At 45.9% G+C, this 25136-nt stretch overlaps 1 protein-coding gene across 1 annotated transcript in view; it reads left to right on the top strand.

Annotated features, from left to right (window-relative positions):
- The first annotated feature begins 3655 nt into the window (after window positions 1-3655).
- The window catches only part of FAM184B (family with sequence similarity 184 member B), a 72052-nt gene continuing 50571 nt past the window's right edge, over window positions 3656-25136 (top strand). The window contains exon 1 of the mRNA XM_066278766.1: window positions 3656-4044. Coding sequence (XP_066134863.1) covers window positions 3898-4044 — 147 coding nt within the window. The 5' untranslated portion in view covers window positions 3656-3897. The remainder of the gene's footprint in view (window positions 4045-25136) is intronic.

The raw sequence follows: 25136 nt of genomic DNA on the forward strand, positions 1-25136 counted from the left end.
AAGAATATTTAATATTGCATAAAAAATGGTTCAAAAATATTCACAGTACCCCATAAATGGTGATGGAAGGAGACTTGACTTCGGGTGGTGTACATATAATACAATATACAGATGTATCATAGAATTGAACCCTATATAATTTTATTAATGTTACCCTGATAAAAATGTTTAAAAACATTAGAATTAAGAAATACATATATGTAAATAACATTTTCTAGGCTGTACAGAGAAATATCTGGAAGTATTTCAAAATATTAACTTTCTCTGAGTATAGAATTTGGGGTGGTTTTTGCTTTCCTAATACTCATTTTTTTTTATTACAGGTGAGGTGGAGGTAGGTGCTATAAGAAGCTTACATTTTATAATCTAAAGAAAAAACAAGTCAATTATGGTTTTTAAAAGTTTGCTATGGCCTGACCTGTGGTGGCGCAGTGGATAAAGCGTCGACCTGGAACACTGAGGTCGCCGGTTCGAAACCCTGGGCTTACCTGGTCAAGGCACATATGGAAGTTGATGCTCCCTGCTCCTCCCTCCTCTCTCTCTCTCCCTCTTTCCCTTTCTCTCTCTCTCTCTCTCTCTCTCTCTCCTCTGAAAATTGAATAAAATTTAAAAAAAAGATTATTAAAGGTTTGCTATGGGCAGCATTTTGCACTGGGGAGAACAGCCTTTGAAGTCGTATAGACCGTGTCCATTTATTACAAGCTATATAAAATTGGTTCTTAGCCTTCCTGAGCTTTGATTTTCTACTGTGTAGAATGAGGATGAGTACCTACCTCAGTGGAGGTAAGAACACATGTAGAGGGCGTAGCACAGTGCCAAGGTCACTGGAGTGGGCTACTTAATGCTCTCCCTCCCCATATTTGGCAGAGTGCTGAGTTCTCCTCTGCCCCTCTCATTCATTCCTGATAGTGTGGGGGGACTGCTAGTCAGTGCTAGAAAGTCCCAGCAGCTACAGAAGGCTCCAAGACAGGTCAGCTTGTGGTACCGAGATTACAGTGGCTACTGGCCACTGGTTTCCCCACTGTCTTTCATCATAAAGCTGAAAGTATAATATCTTTTCTTCTGGAAAATACTTTGGCCCCTAGACTTAATAAAATTGTATTTAAACAACTACCACTTGGGGTTAGACTGCAGTATTACTGAACTTTAGCAAGCAGTGGTTCTCAATTCTGCTGAGACCCAACATCACCTCTTTTAGAATATTCATGTTGCTATCTTTAAATTCATGGATAGCCTGACCAAGCAGTGGTGCAGTAGATAGAGCATCGGACTGGGACATGGAGGACCCAGGTTTGAAACCCCGAGGTCGCTGGCTTAAGCGCAAGCTCATCTAGTTTGAGCAAGGCTCACCAGCTTGACCCCAAGGTCGCTGGCTTGAGCAAGGGGTCACTTGGTCTACTATAGCCCCCGGTCAAGACACATATGAGAAAGCAATCAATGAACAACTAAGGTGCCACAATGAAGAGTTGATGCTTCTCATCTCCCTCTCTCCCTTCCTGTCTGTCTGTCCCTATCTGTCCCTCTCTCTGTTTTTCTCTGTCTCTGTCACACACACACACACACAAAATAATGGGTAATTTATAAAACTACTATACACAGTTTTAAAGTCAGTATAATTATTTTTTAAGACTTTGTTTATTAATTTTACAGAGAAGGTGGTAGGTGGAGCGAGAAGTATCAACTCATAGTTTCTTCACTTTGGCTGTTGTCTGCAGTGTGTACCTCGAACAGGCAAGCCCAGGGTTTCGAACTGGTGACCTCTCTCCACTGCACCACCAGAGGCCAGGCTAAAAGCAATACAATTTCTTGACAGTAACATAAAGGAGAAATAAAGTGGTTATAATTAAATCCTATGCTTTTCAATATAGACCTGCTCTGGTATGATTAACTTCATGACATTGTAGTCATCAGATGCTTTCACATACAAGGAGACTCACCCTGAATGTGGCAGTTGCAATACAAGTGTGTTGGAGGGACAACCAAGTACCATGAGCCATGAGGTCATTGATGATATTTTCCAAAATGGTGAACAAGCTTTTGGTAAAGTTCTGGACCAAAAAGGGTAATTGCTCTCTAGTTTACACATTGATTGAATTCCTGTAAAATTTAGCATGTAATAACACCCTACAGAAAATATTCTCAATATGCAACTTGAAGTTACGTAGAGTTTGTGTAAAATGTGGATGGATTCCCAAATCCCAGCTCCAGAGCGTTTTGACTCAGGGAGTCTAGGGTAGGGCCCAGAATCCCCATCACCCTCCTGGCAGTGAGTCTGATCCAGGCATTCTGTCTGCTAAATGAACCCCGGGAACCACGTAGTCCTTCCAGAGAGGGAACCGAAAATGGTAAACTAGGAACCAAAAACTCGGGTTGGTCCACTTCTGTGTCGTGCAATGTCCTGGGGACAAAATAAGGAATTTAGAATAGGAATATCTCAGTTTCAGCCACGAGTCTGCTACTTGTAATTGCCACACTTGGTACAGATTTTTTTTTTTTGTATCTATTTCCTCATCTGTAAAAATGGTTATTGTTACATTCAGTAGAGTGATGGGATTATGGTTTCTGAGACTCTTTGAAGCTTGCTTGTTTTATTTGTCAAGATTATTGAAACTCTTGATATAAGGCAGTTTGTAAAGTGAAATATATTAACCATGCTAATTGCTAATTATGATCACGCTATTATTCACACGTTCCCAAAACCTGAATGCAGTACTGTCACTTTCCTAAAAGCCCACCTTTTGAAACCAGAGAAAGCAAAAGCCACAATGAAATTTGGCCGGCTCCCCTCTTCACTCACAGAACTCAAGGACACAAACTCGTAATCCAGGGACAGGATAAGGACGAGTCGCTTCACTGTCACTGGGCTTGGTTCACTTAGACGTTCAGCTCCATTTGTTACTCATTTACTCCTCCATTCCTCTTTGCCGCCTCCTTTCCCACACCTGCCATCATCCTTTCTACCTTTCTATTTACTTTCTCTGCGCTCCAATCCCTTCCTGCACTGTGCGATGTCGTTCGGGGCTCCAGTCAGCAGCTTCTCGACTGCCCCTTTGGCATCTTCCCTTTGTTTGGGAAGCAATCCTCCCGCAACATCTGTACTCCTCCCCAAGATGGGGGTTTGGGGCTCCCATCTGCAGCCCCTGCGGGGACCTACGCTCTGCGCAACGGTCTCCCGCACCTCCTACACTCGCTCTCATTTCCCTACCCCTTTCTTGTCATCTCGCCACACACACACACACACACACACACACACACACACACACACACACCACCCCCCACTTTCAGACGGGGTCCAAAGCTCCAGAGCCAGCTGAGTAAACTGGTTAAGGTGGCGGGTTCCCTGTCACCCCGTTCACCCTGCAGCACATTGCCAGGGGCTCCTCCCCAAACCATGTGCACCGACTGCCGGTGAGGTCGGCTCTTCCTCTCTTAGCCAGCGATACCCTCCACGGGCGGGGTCCGTCTCGCCTGAGTCTAGAGCCCGGTGTCACCCACGTGTCCGAGAGAGCGCCGTGCCCGGGCCAGCGCAAACCACCCCAAAGCCACCAGCTCCTGGTGGCGTAAGCGCTACCATTGCAGCCAAACCCCGCACGGGCCGGAGAGCAGCACACAGATCCCGAGCGGCACGTGAGGACCTTCCGCGCCTCGCCGCAGGGTGTGGGTGCCCGCAGAGCCGGCGAGCCTGCGAGAGCGCGGGAGGAGGGAGAGTGGGCTCGCGGGCGGCCGGGAGGCGGCCACCCTGGGGAGCAGGGACCACGCGGCGGTGCGGGCGGCGGGACTGCAGTGCCACCTCTCCCAGGGAAGGACCACAGGCTCACACGCCCGCGCGCGCACGCACGTGCACACCGTAGGCAGCGAGAGCACTAAGAGCCCGTGAGCGCTGGACGCGTTTTAGCGATGGCTTCTGCCCTCAGCAGCAAAATTCACGCACCCGGAACTTGCCCGGGCTCCAAAGCTGATCCCCACGGTGGGACCTGCTGGAGAATGGACTGCGACCCCGAGATGCACGTGAAAATGTGCAAGAAGATAGCACAGCTCACCAAGGTAAGGTGAGAAGCTGCGAGCTGCCTGGCTGCGCTCCCGGGGCTCCCTGGGCTGCGGAGGGAGTGCGGACGCGCCCGGGGGAGGCTCAGGCCGAATCCCGGTTGAAACTTTGTCTCGGGGCCAACCCGGAAGGCAAGCAACCCTAAATCTTGACCTTATGGAGGCACCATCCCAAAGCCGCTGAGAGATCCCTGACAGGGAAACTCCTACAGCCTGCGTGCTGAGCAGGTGGTCTGTGCTCCCAAGGTGGGAACGTGAATCACAGGGGTGTGTGTGTGTGTGTGTGTGTGTGTGTGTCTTTCCTTTGCCGGCTCTGCTCTAGTGATCGTGCCTGGAATGTTGTGATTTCATTCATCACCGTACCTCACAATAAGGGAGGTCATGTGCGCTGTGTTTAAACACTTGATTCACTTATTCCTGCGTTCAACAAATATTTGAGTCATGTGTTGAGTGCCAGCAGCTTTTGGGCACCGTACTAAACCTGGAAGGCAGCCCAGGGGACTTACTATCAAGCTGGGTGTGGACGTGTGTAGGAGTGTAAATAAGAAGATGCAGTATTCCCCATTTAATTATGAGATTACAAAGGACCTTGGAAGGTCAGCCAGCCCATCTCCTCACCTCATCCAAGGGCCGTGATCGAACCTCCACTGATTGTGGTGTCTTCCTTATGAATACCAGCAGGAAGGTACCACTCTGCCCTTTATTAACCCTCCCGGTTCCCCTGGCCGCCTGTGGGTAGATGGAGAATGACCTCCCTCTCTGCCTCTGTACAAGGCTCCCGGTGCCTGAATTTAGTTGTTTCCCCTAGGGTTTCCTTTTGATCTCATAATCAACTCCAGGTCCTGTTCTGTCAGTGAATGGCACAGGCTCTCTTGTCTGTTTCCCTCCCACTTCCACACACACACTCTCTCTCTCTCTCTTTTTTTTTTTTTTTTGTAAGATCACGGGCATTTTCCCACTTATTTTGCCAGAAGGGAGAGAGCTACAGAGACATGGAATTGGGTAGCAGCTGCCTTCTCTACATTCTTGGCATAGGAGCCTGTCTCTAAATAGTGATCTTTTTAGTCAAGGGTGGGAAAGGGGGAATGGAGATAGTCCTCTGAGGCCATGGCATTTGCTGCTGGCACCCCTGCTGTGACCTGCGTTCATATAAGTAGTGGCATCCACCCACAAAAGTATTGATCCAAGGCACTGTACCCAGCATATGGCGTCTTTTTAGCATTTTTCATCCTATCTGTTTAGATGAGACATTTCGATACTGAAATGCCACCTTTCCTTTGGCTACTGTTTGAATGACACACAGTTCACATCTCTTTACATTTAACCTTTCTAGAAATTGTACTTGTATCTCTGGTCATGAATGTAATCTGTGTGTGTTTATTATGATTGCTAATATACTGAGACTTATTCTTATATTGTATTGCGTGTTTTTCATTTAGCATCCTCTTTTATTCCTCCTTTTTCTCCATCCTGCCGTCTACTGGAGTAATAAAATTATCTGTATTTTCTCATTTTCCAGTGCTGGTTTGAGGGTTTTACGCTTTATTTCTATTCTTCTCAGATTTTTTTTAATTTTCCAAAATACATGCTTATAATTTTTAAAAAGATTTTATTTATTGATTTTTAGAGAGAGTGGGTGCGGGGGGAGGAATGGGAAACATCACCTCCTAATAGTTGCTTCTCCTATGTGCCTTGACCAGGCAAGCCCAGGGTTTTATACCAGCGACCTCCGCATTCCAGGTCAAGGCTTTATCCACTGCACCACCACAGGTCAGGCCATACTTGTAATTTTTTAACAAAGTTATCATGTGACTTTTTCTTCCTGCAAAAGAGCTTTCATACCTTACTCATTTAACAGTCCCCCTCTTTTCCCATCTCACCATCATTTATCTGGAGATTTTTACTTTTTAAAATTTAAAAATTGTTTTTACCAATCTGAATTCCCAACAATACCTTCAATAAATCAACAAATAACAAGTACTGGGGAAGATGTGGAGAAAAGAGAACCCTTGTGCACTGCTGGTGTAAATGCAGACTGGTGCAGCCACTGTGGGAAGCAGTATGGAGTTACCTCAAAAAATTAAAAATGGATCTGCCCTACCACTCAGTGATTCTACTTCTGGGAATTTATCTGAAGAAAGCCAAAAGTACACTAACCTGAAAGAATGTATGCACCCTATGTTCACTGGAGCATTATTTACAATAGCCAAGATTTGGGAGCAGCCCAAGTGTCCATCAGTAGATGAGTATATAAAAATGCTGCAGTACATTTATACAATGGAATACTACACAGCCATAAAAAAGAAGGAAATCTTACCTTTTGTGACAGCATGGTTGGGCCTGGAGAGCATTATACTCAGTGAAATAAGCCAGTTAGAGAAAGACAAGTACCATATGATTTCCTCATATGTAGAATCTAATGAACAAAATGAACCAACGAGCAAAACAGAGACAGACTTATAGATAGAGAGCAGTTGGGGATGTGGAAGGGTGAGGGGGTGTAGGGATTGAGCAAAAAAGAACCAAAAGGAAAAACTCATGGACATGGACAACAGTGTGATGATTGCTGGAGGAAAGAGGTAGGGGAGGATGAAGGACGGGACAGGGGCTATAAATGGTGCCAAAGACTTGACTTGGGGCATGTGGAACACACAACACAGTGTACAGAGATGTGTTGTTCAATTGGGCACCGGAAATCCGTTGTTAACTTATGTCACCCCAATAAATTCAAATTAAAAAAAAATAAAAATTGTATTAGTAGTCAAGAGTTAATTAAATTTACTGACATGTCACCAGTTCTCACTATTTTCTTTTTTTCTTGAATCCAAAGCCTTCCCTTTGAGTTCACTTTTCTTCTAGATCAAGTTCATCCCTGAATAGTTCTTTTTGTAGGTGTATCGGTGGTGGAGAGAATTTTTTGATTATTTAAAAATGTCTTTATTTTTCCCTCACTGTTGAATGGTCATTTATCTAGGTTTAAAATTCTACTGAAAAGTGAGTTCCTTATAGCACAATGATGATAGCACTCCATTTCCTTCTGGAACTAGTTGTTCCTGGTAAAAATTATACTGCCAATCTAATTTTCAATCCTTTGTAGAGAATCTACCTTTTCTTTTGATAGCATTTAATATTTGTGTTTGTTTTCTTATTATGATAGTCACTAGAATGTTCTAGAGGTCAGTATACTTTTTATTGTGAACTCATATGCTCTAACTCTGGAGAATTATCAATGATTTTATCTTCAAATATAGTTTCCCAAATATCCAATCTCTTTCCTGGAACCACGGTTAGGTGAGTGAGGAAGCCTTTCCATCTCTAGCTTATAATCTTTTTTTTTTTTAATTTTTTTGTCTCTGTGTTGCATCCTGGTGAATTCCTTAATCCTGCCTTCCTGCCTTACTATTTGCCAATCTTCTAGATATCATTTCTAATCCAGAGTTTTTCCCATTTATTGAGGTTTAGAATTTTGATAGTTAAATTTTTTATTTCTAAGATTGCTATTCTTATTTTCTGTCTGATTTTGATAACGTCTTAATTTTTACAGATTTATTGAAGTATAACCTGCATATCATAAAATTCACCTTTTTAAATGTACAATTTAACATTTTTAGTAAATTTACAGTTTTTGCACCATAGCCATAATCCAGTTTTAAGACATTTCTATCACTCCAAAGAAATCCGTTCTTTGTACCATTTGTAGTCGGTCCCCAATCGCACCCCATTGCCAAGCTGCCATTAATGTACTCTCTGTCTCAATAGATTTGTGTTTTCCGCACATCTCATGTCAATGAAATGATTCAGTAGGCGCTATTACCATCTGGCTTTTTTCATTTAATTGCTAAATCTTAGCATAATGTTTTAAAGTTATCCATATTGTAGCATATATCATTCATTCATTCCTTTTTATTGCTCAGTCATATCCCATTGTTTGAATACACCACATTGTGATCCTCCATTCACCAGCTGACAGACCTTCGGGTTGTTTCCACTTTGGAGCTGTTATGAATAATGCAGCTAAAAATACTACATCCCTGTGAGAGACTTTGTGTGAACACACAGTTTCCTTACTATTGAGTAGGTAGATGCCTAGGGATGGAGTCGTTGGGTTGTTTGGTAAATTTATGTTTAATTTTTTAGAAACTGCCAAACTACTTATTTTCTAAGGCAACTATACCACCATACATGTTTCAGCCCACTTTTCCAGGAAAATCTGATTCAACTCCGTGCACCTCGTTCTCCAATGACAGTGAAGTACAGCTCTTCCTTTACCTCACTGTGCACTCTCTTCCTTCTCTGTTTCCTCTTGTGTTTCCTCTCCTGAGAATGCTTAAGTCCTCCTTGTTAGTGCTGCTGATCTCTTACTGTGCCTAGTTTATAACCTAAGCTTTATCACAGGCGTGTAGGTATAGGAAATAAATAGTATATATAAGGTTTGGTGGTGTTCACAGTCTCAGGTATTCACGGGAGGTCTTACCCTCATGGATAAGGGGTGGGGGGACTCCTGTATATGTAGATACCTCCTTTTTGTCATGGGGAGTTCTAGAAGTCAATACAGTTGTGTCCAGCACAACCAGATAAGGACACTGTTTCTCACAGTGTCCCAGAACCTTTCCAAGGTCTATTAAGACACGTGAGCAGAAACGATGATATTGGATGGGAGTGGGTAGGATTGGGGAAAGAGGTGGTAGGCAGGGGGTGGAGGCATGCTGTTATGGTGAACAGGCACTGAGTATAAAATTAGAAATATTAACGGAAAAGAATTATACTGTACTCAAAGTTATCTTTCAAATGAACTTAAATGATTTATTTCTAGAGGGATGCTGCTTGCTCTTATTTGTACTAACAGCACATAGACTTAAAATTAACTGTGAATAAAAATGAAGACACCTGGGGAACTAATGAACAATTGGGGGGTTAACCTTGGAATGCTCTTCCTCTTGATACTTACATGACTGGTGTCAGCTAAGATGCCATCTCTTCAGAGAGGCCTTTTTTGACCTTTTGGTCCAAAGGGACCAACTTTGCCCATCATATAATTGGGAAAAATCATTCTTTCTTCCTTGATTTGCTGCAAGGTCTTCCTAACTGAAGAATGTAGCTGGGCACCTTGCCCAGGCCCAGGCGCATCATGAGCTGGGCAGACGTTGGTTTGCCTCAGCTTCCTGGACCGGAAGAACTTCAGAGGGACAGGACGGCTGTCCACTTGTCAAAACCAGCAACCTAGAGCACAGCCAGCCCTTCTCTGGGGCCGGGAGGCCGGGGCAGCACCCTAAGGCAGGGCAGTGATGCCTGTCGCCACTGGAGCCCTGTGTTTCCATGGCTGGAAGGTGTGTGAGTTTTATGGCACCCACTGCCTCCCTTAGCTTTTCTGAGACACCCTCCCGCTTGCAGCAGCTTGTCCGGGGAGCTGTGTGAGCAGTTCGACACTGGTTTGCCTTAGGATTCTGCATTTGAAAACTGCAGATCTGTTTTAACAAGCCCTCTCTGCTGGAACCTTTTAAGTGAACAATGTGATTCATGTTGCAAACACGGCTATCTCACAAAAATCTTTTTTGCCGTAACAGCATGAAGAACACCTTAATCTGGGTGTCTTTGCACCCTACTAAGACGCTGCCACTTTTGGATAACCATTCTGGTCTCTGCACCCCTCCCCCTGCCCTCAGCCTTTCTCCCATCCATTCCGCACACAGCCGCCAGGGTGATCTTACAACTGACTCCGCCCCTCAGACACTCTGGTGGGGAAACACCCAGCTGCAGTCATCCTGTAAGGAGTCTGGCAGTTCCTCACACTGCAGTTCCTCACACTGCCAGTTCAACAGAGCTGTCGTCTAAACCAGCAATCCCACGAGAAACTAAACACACACCTACGCAAACACTGGGACACGGTATGAACAGCAACATTATCCATGAAAGCCAAAAAATGGAAATGCATGTCCCTCGGTTAAAGAAGGGATAAATAAGGTGGATACAAAGTACAGTGAGGGGTGATGGTTAAGGGGTGCAGGGTTTCTTTGGGGGTAATGGAAATATTCTAAAGTCAGCTGTAGTGGTAGTTGTACAGCTCTGTGAATAGACTGACACTCATTGAATTATACACTTTAAATGGACAAATTGTGTGGCGTAAGAATTATCTATCAATAGAGAAAATTAAAACAAGCTGAATCTTGTCTTTTTCCTTTTAAACCCAGTTCTGAAGCAAGTTCCAGGGATCTAACAAACTGGTCCCCCTCCATCTCTATGTCCACATCCATCTTGACCCGGCCACCTTCACCTCCAGTCTGCAGCTCCTGCTGTGGCCCCCGGCAGGCCTGCTGGGCCCCTTGTCCTCTCACACAGTGACAAGAGTGATCTTTTAAAATATAAACTGGAGCATCTCATTTTTCTGTTTAAAACCACCAATGGCTTCCCATTTCACTTGGAGTAGCGTTTGTGCGCCTAGAATGAACTCTCTCACGGTCACTAGAGGTGGCGGCTGTTGGCTTCTCAGCATCAGCTGAGCCACCCCAGCCTTCTCCTGGGCCTTCCTATGGGACTGGCTTCGTCCTCGTGGCTTCCTCTGCCTGCCCCTGGCCCTGCGGAGCGGGCCTGGCTCAGAGGGCTCTGCTCGCCTAGCCGATGCTGCCGCCCTGCCCCTCTGAGATTCCCCAGCTCCTGCAGTTCCCTGTGTTCCCTCCATCTTCTCCATGGAGGAAGTTCCACAAGGGCAGGACTTCTGTCTGCTTTGTTCTCGCCTCTGCCTCCAGTGTCTAAAACAGCACCTGGTTAGTGACTGACGCCCACTTCATTGATAAAACTAATGAACAAAACTCTTCCTGGACTGCCTGTTTCTTCTAGGGTCAAATACCAGATTTCAACCATGGCCTGCACGCGGTCATCTGTAGAAGGGTGCAGAGCCCTTCTCACGGCCAGAACTCAGGAAGTGCTAGCACCCAACGTCTAGTTTTCCAAGCACGGTGGAAAGCTGAACACACGTGACAAATGAGTGGACTTCCCCCGTGTCCTCCCAGGCCAGCCTCTGACTTAGTCCTTTCCAGCCTCTGACCAGAGACACAGGGCTTGACCAAACTTGATGCTTCCATTTGGTCAGATGCAAATTCCTATAGGACACCAGCATTATAAGGAAAAACAAAATTAGCAATGACCAGTTATACACTGAAAACACCTATCTTAGAAAAATCAAATATACAGATCAGCAAAGAGGAAAAGATTTTAAAGCATCCCCAAACCTACTACAACTATAGTGATATAATAACTAATCACATTTTTATATATCCCACTAAAACTGTCTCCCATACAAATACAGACATATAATTGTTTAAATATGTAGTTATACAATACTATTGTGTTACCCACTTTTTTTTCTTCCTTCATAAAGAATCTTGAACTCTAACATAATTTGTAATGGTTGCGTTAGTACTCCATTGTATGAAAATTGCATAATTTCACCTCGTTCACTTAAGAAACATTTACAGAGCACCTGTTACGTGCCAGGTAAAACCCTTATCTCATGGACCTTACAAGCAAGAGAGGTAGAGAGACTATGAACAAACAAAATAGAAGCCCTTTTGTTCCATGTCATTTGAACACGTGCAATAATTAAAAATGAAAATCACAAAAGGGGGGGGGGAAGCACAAAGCATAATCTATTTTTTTAATGTAAAACAGAGTCAGCAAACTACAGGCCAGATCCAATCCACTGCCCATTTCTGTATGGGTGTGGGTCAAAAACAGTTTTTACCATTTTAAATGCTTGAAAATTTTTCAAAAGAAGAAGAATATTTTATTACATATGAAAATTATATGTAACTTAAGTCTGAATTCCGAGTCCTTCTAAACCTTTAAAACTTTCCACTTCTCTGCCACACCTGATTTGATACCCACTTTTTTTTTCTTTAATAACTTGCCTTTGTTGAGTCTTTCTGAAGCATTCAACCTAGTTCTCCTAGGAGCCACAGTTTCCTTTTGACATGCATATATAATTTACTATGGTGTTAAGTTACATAATCACACTGGCAACGACAACTGGCATTAACAGGTGACAATCAATGTGAGCGTGTGTGGTGGTTCTCCAGTGGAAAGGTGAACGGTGTGAAGTTACCCACCTGTGGGCTGAGGAGAGACTGGCTAACGGGGCTTCTACCGTTTTCATACAAAAAGCTAGCGGCCACTTTAATAGGCTACCAAGCAAGCAGCACGAAGCCATCAAACGATCTAAGGGACTGAGGAAGTTTCCCTGAGATAAGCAGGGTCTGCTATTGGTGGACATCTTATTGATTCTGGTTTTTATTATTATAATCAATACGGTAGTGGGCATTCTTGAGACTGAGTCCCTGCACACTTACTTGCTAGATTACTTCTTTGAGATCGATTTCTGTGGGCAGAAGTCACCTTTGTTACAGGAAGACTCTCGCAAAGGATGTCAGGAAGGTTGGAAGAGAGACCTAAGAGAGGAGGAGTATTTAGCGACTGGTTGAAAACGACCCAACAGACTGAGAGGTACTGTGCTCCCGACTTGTGAACTTCAGGGCTTGCCCTTTTAAAAGGCACTCGCTGCAACTCTCTTCTCCTACCAGCCAAACACCAGCATAGTTTCCTGGGAGCAACCCTCATAGTTACAGAAACAATGGCATAATTATTTTCCAAACAACTGACACAGTCACAGGCTCTGGCTGTCAGTTCACATTATGACTGTTTAATGGACCTGTTTGAAGTTACCCACTATCTTCTGAGCCTTCAGGGCAAGAGGATGCATCTGGGAAATGCTCTCGGGTTGCTCGAGGCGTCAGGGACAGCAGCAGCTCTGGCACAGCGCGGGGTCCAGGGGGACCAGCGGCTCACCGTGAATTCGCCCGGTCTGGTCCCTCTCTGGCCAGGAAGCTTCTTCTTCGCTGTGGAACCTTCAGCACACAAAGCAGAAAGACCTACAGTGAATCTTTGATGTCATCATCAGAAATAGTGTTGTTCCCGGTGTTCGGAGGCCGAATGGGGCTCAGATTTTCCTGCGGAGGTGTGCCCCTGCCGGCGGGACCCTGAGCAGCTGCCGTAGTAACTTCACTCCTCGACCTTCAGGCTCTCGTTTGGTTAACACTGCAACGCAGTTTAACTGTTCAGTCTTTTACTGCTTCGTGCTAACTGCGCCCTTGGCAGATGCTGTCTCCTCTTGATTGTAGCTGTGGTAGACCAAAAAAAGAAAAGAAAAACAAGATGGCTCCCCACAAGTTATCAAATATCTGGAACCGGTGAATGCTGCATTGTTTGGGAAAAGGGTCTTTGCAGGCATGATTATGTTAAGCATGTTGCAATGAGGTGGTCCTATTTATCTGGGTGTGCTTATCATCATAAGAGAAAGGAAAAGGGAGATTCAGACAGAAAAGAAGAGGCCGAGGCCACGTGGCGACGGCGGCCCAGACGGGAGGGATGCTGCCACAAGCCGCAGACAGCACCGGGAGCCGCCGGGCGCTGGAAGAGGCGGAGCCTCAGCTGCAGTGTGGCCTTGCAGCCAGTCATCGTGCTTCTGAACTGACGACCTCCGGGACTGTGGACCACTAAAGTTCTATTGCTTTAAACCACGAGTCTGTGCTGAGTTGTTATGTCAGCCAGGCAACAAATACCCAGCCTTTCTATCACAATGCCCCCTGACCCACCAAAGGCTTCTTCCCTGTCAGACTCCTGCCGGGGTTCTCTCCTCTGAGGGTTGTCAGAATCAACTCGGGAGCATTTTTCACAAGGATCAGAAACAGTGAATGAGAGCCTGGGCAGGCAGTGGTGCAGTGGATAGAGCGACAGCCTGGGACGCTGAGGACCCAGGTTTGAAACCCCGACGTTGCTGGCTTGGGCTCATCCAGCTGGAGGACGGGGTCACTGGCTTGAGCGTGGGATGGGACACCTGACTCCATGGTCACTGGCTTGAAGCCCAAGGTCGCTGGCTTGAGCCAGGGGTCACTGGCTCGGTTGGAGCTCCCCAGTCAAGGCACATATGAGAGAAGGCAATCAATGAACGACTAAGGTGCTGCAACTACGAGTTAATGCTTCTCATCTCTCTCCCTTCCTGTCTGTTCCTGTTTGTCTGTCTGTCTGTCTGTCTCTCTCTCTCTCTAAAACAGTGAATGAGAACCTTTGGGCAGAGCTCAGGCTACTGTGCATTATTAGAACTCCACTGATGACTATGACTTTAGCCCAGATCGACTGCAGCAGGCCCGGGGCCTCTGGTCTGGATGAAAGGTCCGTGGCCCCATCTGGGAGCAGAGACACTGCATTTGTCTCATTTCCTCTCCTTCTCTGGAAGTTCTGCGGGCCAGTCCTGCTGGAGGCTGAGCATGGAGCACAGATGGCTGGGCTCCTGCAGCATTTGTCAGTCAGTCAGTCCAGGCCTGAGGATTTGCATTCTAAGCAAGCTCAGGTGATGCTGCAGCCCACAGTTGGAGCAAGCCTTTGAGATAAGCTGGACTCCATTTTCCCTCCCTCATTTCTGAACTTCCAACGGCTTCTCCCATGGTGCCCTGCTCTCCATAACATTCAGTACTATAAGCCAGATTTCTTTGAACTGTGAAACCCTGGAGGACAAGGACTTCATCTTATACCTTATTTATATACCTATAGCACCCCCATGAGTGCCAGGTCACAGGGGGTGCCAGCATGAGACATAGTAAAGGGCAGGTGTGCCAGCAAAGCTCCCATCTATCAGGGTGCCAGTGCATGGTGGACGCCGAGAGTCACAGGACATGCCGAGGGATGAGGCCAAAATGGCGGAGCCCGCTGAAGAGAGGTCCTCCAGGTGCTCCGGTGAGCCATTCCCAGTTGGAGGTGCGACTTGGAAGGACCTTGTGGAGTAATGAGATGAGCGAGAAAGTACTTTGTGAAGGAGGGCACCACGGGTTAGCCAGAAGGCTTCTGTTTTACTGGGTTTGGGGCCAAAGCTGAGTTTTCCAGGCAGTAAAAGAAAGAGTGATGGGAAGATAGCCCTCTTTATGCTGCACCGCCCCCCCCCTCCACGTCCTCTGTGCATGCTCCTGCTCTGCTGTCACTCACAGATGTTCCCGCCATCCCAATCGGAATGCCGAGGACAAAACGGGACCCAGACATGCAGGTAAAGCAAGCATGCTAACATGGCCGCCCCTCAGCCTGCACTTGGCCAACGCCTGTTAAGAAACTTGAGTGTGACATGAGAAGAGCCTGCTGTGGGGAGATCAATCTATCCTTTTCCCCCTTTTTGTTGAATTTATGGGGGTGACACTGGTTAACAAAATTATACAGGTGTCCGGTGCACAATTCCACAACACATCTCTGTACACCAGGGGTCCCCAAACTGCGGCCCCCTGAGGCCATTTATCCGGCCCCCGCCGCACTTCCGGAAGGGGCACCTCTTTCATTGGTGGTCAGTGAGAGGAGCATAGTTCCCATTGAAATACTGGTCAGTTTGTTGATTTAAATTTACTTGTTCTTTATTTTAAATATTGTATTTGTTCCCGTTTTGCTTTTTTACTTTAAAATAAGATATGTGCAGTGTGCATAGGGATTTGTTCATAGTTTTTTTTATAGTCCGGCCCTCCAACGGTCTGAGGGACAGTGAACTGGCCCCCTGTGTAAAAAGTCTGGGGACCCCTGCTGTACACTGTATTGTACGTTCACCACCCCAAGCAATATGTCTTTTAAAATTTGTCTACATCACAGTTGCAGCTAAACCAAACCAATTCCCAGAAAGTGAAAAAGACCTTGTTTCTGGTTTTCTGTTCGTTTCCTGCCAGGGTATTCTGCCCTTGAAAACCATGCCCCTCAAACGTCTGCCATGTCTTGATTGCTCTTGCAAGCTCATTAATGGCATTTTCTCAGAGACCCAGAAATAGCAAATTCCATTAAAAGGCTTATCATTAAATACAATACAGGTCCTTATGTGGGAGAAGGATGGCCTCTGAATAAAGAGTCCATTAGAGCTGTGGGCTGGAAAAAATAGGTCAGCTTTCTTTTCAAGGAGAAATTAATACAGCCGGCAAGAGCCAGCAACACTGCGGACATTCATCTCGCAAAGCTTTTCCTCCGCGGGCTGCCAAAGTGCGCCTGTCCAGACCTGCTATTCCTGTCCTCAGCCCCCTGGAGCGGGGCCCATTTGTCCTGAGGAAGCCTATCAAATGGTCTGGCGACAGCCTAAGTAAATATGAGGGAGGAAGTCGGAGCTGGGTCTAGGGTTAAGTTCGTGGGGGTGCACGCACTCTGAACACACTCGAAGTCCGACCACGGGAAAGCGAAACTAATGAGTAACTCCCTTACTGACCTCTCCCTGGGTGGGTCCCAATGTCAGTTCCCTGAGAGGGGGGTCATGTGCTGCTTGTCCCCAGGGAAGAGCTGATACAGAGGAGCTCGTTTCCAGAGTAGGAGGTGAGTGCTCAGAAGGACTGTCCAGTGTCCGCCTCCTCCTCATGACTTGGGCAAGCTGCACACAGGGCAGCTGGAGAGCCAGGGAAAGAACCAGCCCTGAACCGACGGGAACTGGGAAGTGAATATCCCCTAGAGCGCAGCCAGGATGCGGTATCTGAAAAAGCACAGACAGCTCAGGAGTGAAATGGGCACATGTCTACAGTGCCCTTCAGCCGGGTGGGCAGCTGCTTGAACATGACTGGGTCCCCATTAAGAAGGAAGAAAGAAAGAATCGCTGCTGGGTAGTTGTGGTAGACAGAATAATCAAATCACTCCCTCCTTAAGATGACCACAACCTAATCCGCTTTCTGGAGTATAAATCTGTTCACAATGGCATCTAGGGTGATTGAAAAATCCAGAGTACATGTTGATGGGGACAGATGGAGCGCCAGATGGCTCTCGGTCTGAAGTGTCCTGGGGAGGAGACCAGCCATGGGAAGAAGAGGGACAGGGGGAAACGGCTGGTGGCAGATGGTGGCTGGGGCCCCGCACCCATTCTCCGCACTGCAGCCAGGGAGCTTTATGAAGTGTGTTCGGGTCAGGTTGGCCCGCTCAGAGTTCTCTGGGGCTTCCCATCTCACACGGGGTAGAAACTGAAGTTCTTCAATGACGTATGGGCCTCCTTGGTCTGCCCCACCCCCTCTCACCTCCTCTGCACTCTCCCCTGCTCACTGGGCCCCACACACTGGCCTCCTTGCTGCTCCGCAAACCAAACACACCCTGCACCTCTAGGACTCTGCTCTTTTTTTTTTTATTTTTTTTTTTTATGTGACAGAGTGAGACAGAAAGAAAGAAAGAGAGACGAGAAGCATCAATTCTTCATTGCAACACCTTAGTTGTTCATTGATTGCTTTCTCATATGTGCCTTGACCAGGGAGGCTATAGCAGAGCAAGTGACCCCTTGCTCAAGTTAGCGACCTTGGACTTCCAGCCAGTGACCTTTGGGCTCCAGCCAGCAACCATGGGGTCATGTCTATGATCCCATGCTCAAGCCAGTGACCCCACACTCAAGCTGGTGAGCCCACACTCAAGCCAACAACCTCGGGGTTTTGAACCTGATTCCTCTGCGTCCCAGTCCAATGCTCTGTCCACTGCGCCACCGCCTGGTCAGACTAGGACTCTACTCCTGAACCTCTGCCCGAACCGAGTGCCCTTCCCCTCTTAGACACTTCCTTGTTCACGCTTTCATTTTCATCAGGCCTTCATTCAAATGTTAACTTCTCAGTGAAGCCTTCCACCAGTGCCTCGTGTAAGATTTTTAACTCCACCCCGCTAAATATCCTTTTTTTGCTTTAATCTCTTAGTTAACCCTTGTTGCTACCCAACAAATTGTTTCATTTACTTATTTATTACTATGTTAATTGTCTGACTCACAGAATGTTAGCTTGATGGGCATGAGGATCTGGACCTGTGCTAAGCATGTGGGTGCCTCCACTGCTGTGAACAATGCCCGACCCATGCCAGGTTCTTGGTAACTATCCTCTAAACGACTGCATGAAAGGGTAATGTGTGCATAGGAGAGATGAATTTCACTTCCTAAGGGAAATTTCTTTCTCCTTAAAAGGAACTGGTGGCCTGAGCTGTGGTGGCGCAGTGGATAAAGCGTCAACCTGGAAACACTGAGGTTGCCGGTTCAAAACCCTGGGCTTGCCTGGTCAAGGCACATATGGGAGTTGATGCTTCCTGCTCCTCCCCCCCCCTCCCCTCTCTATAATGAATAAATAAAATCTTTTTTTTTTTAAAGTAATTTCTTATAAAAAAAAAAAAAGGAACTGGTGGTGGGTACATTTTTAAAGAAAAATTGTGAGTTGGCTATTCATTCCCACCAGCTACAAACATCCAGACCGGGGCCAATATGGTGTGGCAGCTTGCTTTGCATGCTGAGTCAGCAGTGAAGACCGCTGTGTTGGGAAAGAAATACGTGATAGGAAACGGAAGTCCCCCACGAGGCGCACTCTGACAGAGCACCTGAGGGTCTGGAGGGCAGCTCCTAATGACAGTTATCCTTTACAAATATTAACTAAGGACAAGCATGAAACCACTCATCTTCTCTGGGAAACTTCCAACATCCACTCTTCCTTGTCTGTCTTTTGTGACCCGAATGCTGAGGCCACCTGGTGACAGGGCTCTCCCCAAAGCAAGATTCTGTGTTATTCTAAGAGGTAAGGAGTGTAAACAATAGCCCAGCTGGGTCCTAAAAGCTACTGTGAAAAATTCCTAGCTATCCCCCACATATTTCCTGAAATACAAATACCTACATATGTTTTATATATGTCTTCATAATATTCATTTTGGCCCTGGCCGGTTGGCTCAGCGGTAGAGCATCGCCTGGCGTGCGGGGGACCCGGGTTTGATTCCCGGCCAGGGCACACAGGAGAAGTGCCCATTTGCTTCTCCACCACCCCCCTCCTTCCTCTCTGTCTCTCTCTTCCCCTCCCGCAGCCAAGGCTCCATTGGAGCAAAGATGGCCTGGGCGCTGGGGATGGCTCCTTGGCCTCTGCCTCAGGTGCTAGAGTGGCTCTGGTCGCAGCAGGGCGACGCCCCGGAGGGGCAGAGCATCGCCCCCTGGTAGGCAGAGCTTCACCCCTGGTGGGCGTGCCGGGTGGATCCCAGTCGGGCGCATGCGGGAGTCTGTCTGACTGTCTCTCCCCATTTCCAGCTTCAGAAAAATACAAAAAACCCCCACAAAAACATAATATTCATTTTTTATTGTCTTTATGGTGTGGGCTATTTAACACATACCCATTTGCTTATGATTCATCAGATATTTTTCTTGAGCCCCTATTTTGTGCTAAACACCACGCAAGGTACAGGAGATATAAAAGTAAGCAAGACAAAACAATAATAAAAACTGCGCTTTTTATTACTTCACATCAGGTTCGGCTACTATAACAGGAAACTCTAAGTGAATGAGAAGTGTATTCTTCTCGTACATAAAAGAGATGCGCGGTTACAGGGCGGGATGGAAGATTCGTGCTTTTCTATCTCTGCTCTGCCTCACCAGCTGCAAGGCTCCATCCACAGGGTCGCCTCATGGTCCAGGAAAACTGCTGGAGCTCCGGCCATGGCTTCCACCCTCCACACTGCCGGAACGAGAGGGGTGAAGAAGGGTGCACCCCAGTCCCACTCAAAGAAACCTCCTAAAAATCCAAATACTCTTGCTAAGATTTTATTAAGTGGAACTTAGCCACGTGGCCACAACCAGCTGCTAGAGACTCTAGAAAATAGAGTATATTTCCAGGTTATCAACTAAAAATTGAGATTCTAAGCATCAGCAACTTGTGGCGCAGAACACCGTTCACTGATCAAGGAAGGAAGGTCAGATTAGAGCAGAGGCCCCCTGGGAATCAATCAACGTAGGGAAAAGCCATTCCCAGAGTCAGCCGCCTGTCAGCCACGTGGTGTGAACACTTGAATCCTGGTTCTGCTCGGGGAAGTCAGGTCACCTGCCTTAATCCAGAGCCTTGCCGGCTCAGGGCTCCATGTTGTAATAGGAAGAACTAAGATTTTAGAGTCGGACAAATTTGGGTTCGTGATCCCACTCTCTCACTAGCTGTGTGGCCTATGGCAAATTAGTCTTCCACTCTGTTCCTCAGTTTAGTCTTCTATCAAAGGAGGCTAATAACACCTTCACAATTGTATTCGTGTTACGATCATTATTGTTATTAAATGAGATGATGTCAAGTGTCTACATTTCATATAGGTACCATTTCTGGCATAAACACTAAAAATGTTAATTCTGATGCTGATTGAGGCTGAGGATGATGGTGATGATGTTCCAGTGACAATGAGGATGTGGTGATGATGATGATGATGATGATGATAATACAAGGACCTAGGTATTTCTTGCTCTTAGATGTCTTTAACCCTTCCTCCCACTCATATTTCTGCACTGGTCTGTGTGACAGAGTCATTTATTCTTTGCTATTAATTGGCTTTTACCATGTTATGAAGAATAAGGTCACAAGTCAATCTGAATTCATATCCTTCCAGTCTTCAGACCCAATAGGCTAGAGAGACTCTCTCCCAACTTAATGAATAAAGTCCCTGGAAGGACTCGCTTGGCCTGGCTTAGAACACATGCCCATCAGGTGTCAGTCGTTTCGGTCAGAAGGATGGGGTTCTGTCATCAACCCAGCTGAGAATACTTGCCCCTGTGGACGGAGAGTCCATCACAGATGGTGCGTGGGTATCGTTCCCTGGGAAAATAATTAAAGTAGCCCTATGCTACATCCAGCCGTTACGTCATTTTATACCGCTTCATGTTGTTTTTATGTATCTGCTGCTAAATCATAAGCTCCCAAGACAAGGATCATGACTTTTGTGTCTTTACTTCCCTCCGCCCTTCACATGGCACTTGATGAAGGGAAGGGCTTCCGTGAATGGAGACTGTTGAATTGAAACTGGCTGGTTTCTGAATGGGAGCCAGATCAGAGAACAGAGGATTCTGTAGCTAACGCCCAAGGAGATAGAGTGGGATTTCCTGGGAGTGTCCTGGACTCTAACTGCAGAGTGTTCTGAGGCCCTTGTCCTTCTCACGAGGGGCTTTGAGGTTCAGCAGAATGAACACTGAAAATAAAGAGATAAAGGCCCAGGTGTTGCTCTTTCGCAGAAGCTGTGTGACCATGTAGACTCCTGGGACCAAAATTGCCTTATTTATGAAATGAGGAAGATATGGTCTTGGTGATATTGTGCTGACAATCTTAAAATTCTGTGACTGTATTCACCTTTCTTTTTATTGACTCCTTTTGAAACACTGCTCAACAATTGAGCGATGTCACCATCAGGTACCAGTTTTTTAAAGGTCATGGTATTTTTCTGGCACAAGTTAGACATTTGATGGTAACCTTTTCAATCTAATCTGAAGACTCAATTTAGAAAAAAAGAAACTTGGACTATAAATCAGGGGACAAGCCCTAGATTCAGTTCTGCCCTAATAAGATGAAGAATATTATTTAAACTCTCTGAATCTCAGCTTCCTCATTTACACATAACATAGCTGGTTTTGACTGGGTGTAAGGCAAGATCTGACTTCAATTTTCGAAGGCACTGGGATGGGGGAAACTGCCTCTCTCTTCTTTTCCTTTTAGTAATAGAACCATCCATGCTTTCACTGGTCACATGGCAGCCCAGCCAGAGACTGCTTCTCCCAGCCTCCCTTGCAGCTATGGAGTTAATCGCAGGCCAGTGGGAGATGAGAGAGGTGATCTATGCACCAGTTCCTCCCCAACCTAAGCCCAAGCTGACACCGTGGACCTGCTCCGTCTCCCTTTCTTAGTGATGGGAACGGCAACAAACATGGCGGTGGCCTTGGGCCAGATAACAGAAGCTTCAGGTTGAGAACTGATGAAGGTAGAAGGTGGCAGAGCTGACTGATCACCAGAGCCTCCCACCCACTTCTGACCACCACTCGCCTTAGGACTGTTACGAAAAAGAGAAAAATGAATTCCACCTTATTTAACCCTCTGTATTTTGAAGAGTTCTTTGTAGCAGTTCAGCCTGTACCCTACCAATCACAGAATTAGAATTTACTTTGACTTAAGACCCTACCAGTCAGAATTAGAATTCACTTTTCCTTAATTGGCACTCCTGCTCTCCTTAAACGGTTTACACGGTGGTTAAAAACACAGACTCTAGAGTGAGAATGCAAAAAAGTCCTGGTTTGGTTACTGTCCAGCCCCAGGACCTCAGTCCATGTTACCCAACCACTCCATGCCTTGGTTTGCCAAGCTGTAAAACTGGACAATAATGAGACTTACATGCTGGGGGATTATGGTGAGAATCAAATGGGAGAGGGTGTATTAAGCTGTGACCCCAGTGCCTGGCACCTTGTAAATTCCCAGGAAGTGTTAGTTGCCATTATCAGTATTGCAGCATCATCCTCACTGTTAGCATCACCATTGTCATCTATTGATGTCCTTCTAAAACTGGCTTGCTGAGCATCCCAGGTTTTGGAAACTCTAAGAATAGTCACACACTCTTGGATTCTCTGTACACCTGTTTGACACACCAAGAGTTTAGTACCATGTGTGGCTATGTGTCCTAAAGACACACTTAAAGCCTCCATTTGCAATAAGTCCACTCATTCCATTGATCAAAGCAAGTCACACAGCCAGGCCCAAAAGGAAAAAAAGGAAGTGCTGTCCACAAACAGAAAGGACCATGGTAAAGGGAAGAGAATGGGGGGAAACATGGGCAAATAATACAGTCTGCATCATTCTACTAGCCTCTAAGCCTCTCAGCCAAATGACCATACTTGTTCCATTTATCTAGTGTCTGACACCACGCTTAGCATATAGTAAATGCTGCAAAAATACTGAGTAAAAGTATAATGCCAGCTTCTTTTCTAAACAAGCTTATGGTCTGTTTCTTTTCATTTATTTTTTGGGGGTTTTTTTGTTTGTTTGCTTTTTGAGAGAGAGAGAGAGAGAGAGAGAGAGAGAGAGAGATGGACAAACAGAAAGGAAGGGAGAGAGATGAGAAGCATCAACTCATAGTTGCAGCACCTTAGTTGTTCAGTGATTGCTTCTCAGACATACCTTGACCAAGGAGCTCCAGCCGAGCCAGTATCCCCTTGCTCAAACCAGTGACTTTGGGCTCAATCCAGTGATGCTGGGCTCAAGCCAGCAACTATGGGGTCATGTCTGTGATCCCATGCTCAAACCAGTGACCCCATGCTCAAACCGGTGACTTCAAGGTTTCAAACCTAGTCCTCAGCATCCCAGGCCAATGCTCTATCCGCTGCACCACCACTTGGTCAGGCTATTTATTTTAATTTTGGATCCAGAAGATTTTGAGTTTCAATCCCAACATCCTCACTTATTAACATTTTTAACCATTATTTTACTGCTGATTTTTACCATTATTTTGGCAATAATATCAATAATAGTGAAAATAATAACAGCATTTCTTTAGTGTTTTCTTTGTGCTAGGAATGCGCTAAGGGTTTTGGTTTGTTATGTCATTTTAATCTCCAAACAAATTAAGAGGTAGGCATTGTTCTCCCCATGTCATAGATGAGGTGACAGAATCAGAGAGGTTCAACAACTTACTCAAGGTTACACAGCCAGAAAGAGATGGAGCTCCGATGTGAATCCACATCCAGTAGGCTCTAGCAGGGGTTCCCAAACTTTTTACACAGGGGGCCAGTTCACTGTCCTTCAGACCATTGGAGGGCCGCCACATACAGTGCTCCTCTCACTGACCACCAAAGAAAGAGGTGCCCCTTCCGGAAGTGTGGCAGGGGGGGGCAGATAAATGGCCTCAAGGGGCCACATGCGGCCTGCGGGCCGTAGTTTGGGAACACCTGCAAGCCTCCTTTTAAGCACATGCTATGTCACCCTAAGTGTTAATCCCACCCAATGTCTCTTTTGCAGTTTGCTTGTCTGTAAAATGAGGGTAACCCTGGGAACGTCCACTCTGTAGGACTATTAGAAGATTAATTGAAAAATAATATGTATATTACCTTTCCAGTGAAGGTTATGCTCTGGGCACTCAACAAGTGTTATTTCCTTTATTTCTTTTCCACTTCACTTCTGATTTCTGCTGCCAAACTGATGGAAAATTTCCTCCATATCCGATGCTCTCAGAATCCATTAAATAGTTTTGTTAAGCCTGTAATACTCAAACCCTAAGACCCTAGCGGGCCCTCAGCTGCAATTTCTCTGAAATCAAACCATTAGCATTGGATTTCTAAAACCCTTGGAAAGACTTACCAACTTGCTCGGCATTTCTCTTGGCTGCTGAATTAGTCGTGTCTCTGGATGGACTCTGAAGTCAGCCTCCTTCCAAGAAGGTGGGTTTATAAATGAGGGTTGGGCCACTCGCTTTGATGTTTTGGTTTAGTAGGTGGTGAGGGAGAGAAAGCAAGCAGGTGGCAGGAGAAGAGTTGGCAGGTGACCTGTGGGGCACCAAACCCAGGAAAGGGTGGGTCTGCGTAAAATCCGCTCAGAAATTTCAGACATTGAGGGTCAGGGGAGCAAACTGTGTCTCTAAAAACAATGGACGTTTCCTTGTGAGGGGATAATGTCACAGGAGAGAAGGAAGAAACATTTGTGAGTACCTACTGTGTTTGAGTACCTCCTATGTATAGTTCCTACTGTGTGTGAGTACCTACTATGTAATGAGTACCTACTGTGTATGAGCACCTACTGTATATGTGTACCTACTATGTGTGAGTACCTACTATGTGTGAGTATTTACTGTGTGAGTACCTACTATGTAATGAGTACCTACTGTGTATGAGCACCTACTGTATATGTGTACCTACTATGTGTGAGTACCTACTATGTGTGAGTATTTACTGTGTGTGAGTACCTACTATGTAATGAGTACCTACTGTGCATGATCACCTACTGTATATGTGTACCTACTATGTGTGAATATTTACTGTGTGTGAGTACCTACTATGTAATGAGTACCTACTGTACTCCTGGCTTCCTTCATTCTCTTCTCCGCACAGTAACAAAGCTTTCCTCCCCAGTGTTGGCTGTGGGTTTTTCATAGATTCCATACGTTAGGTTGAGGAAGTTCTCTTCCTTTTCCAGTTTGGTGAGTGTTTTCATCATGAATGCAGTGTTGGGTTTTCTCAAATGCTGTTTCTATGCCTATGGAGACCATTTTGTGGCTTTTTTCCTTTCTCTATTCTATTGTCCTTTAATCTCTTCATGCAGGGTACTACA

The sequence above is a fragment of the Saccopteryx bilineata genome, chromosome 5, assembly GCF_036850765.1.
Source record: "Saccopteryx bilineata isolate mSacBil1 chromosome 5, mSacBil1_pri_phased_curated, whole genome shotgun sequence".
NCBI lineage: Eukaryota > Metazoa > Chordata > Mammalia > Chiroptera > Emballonuridae > Saccopteryx > Saccopteryx bilineata.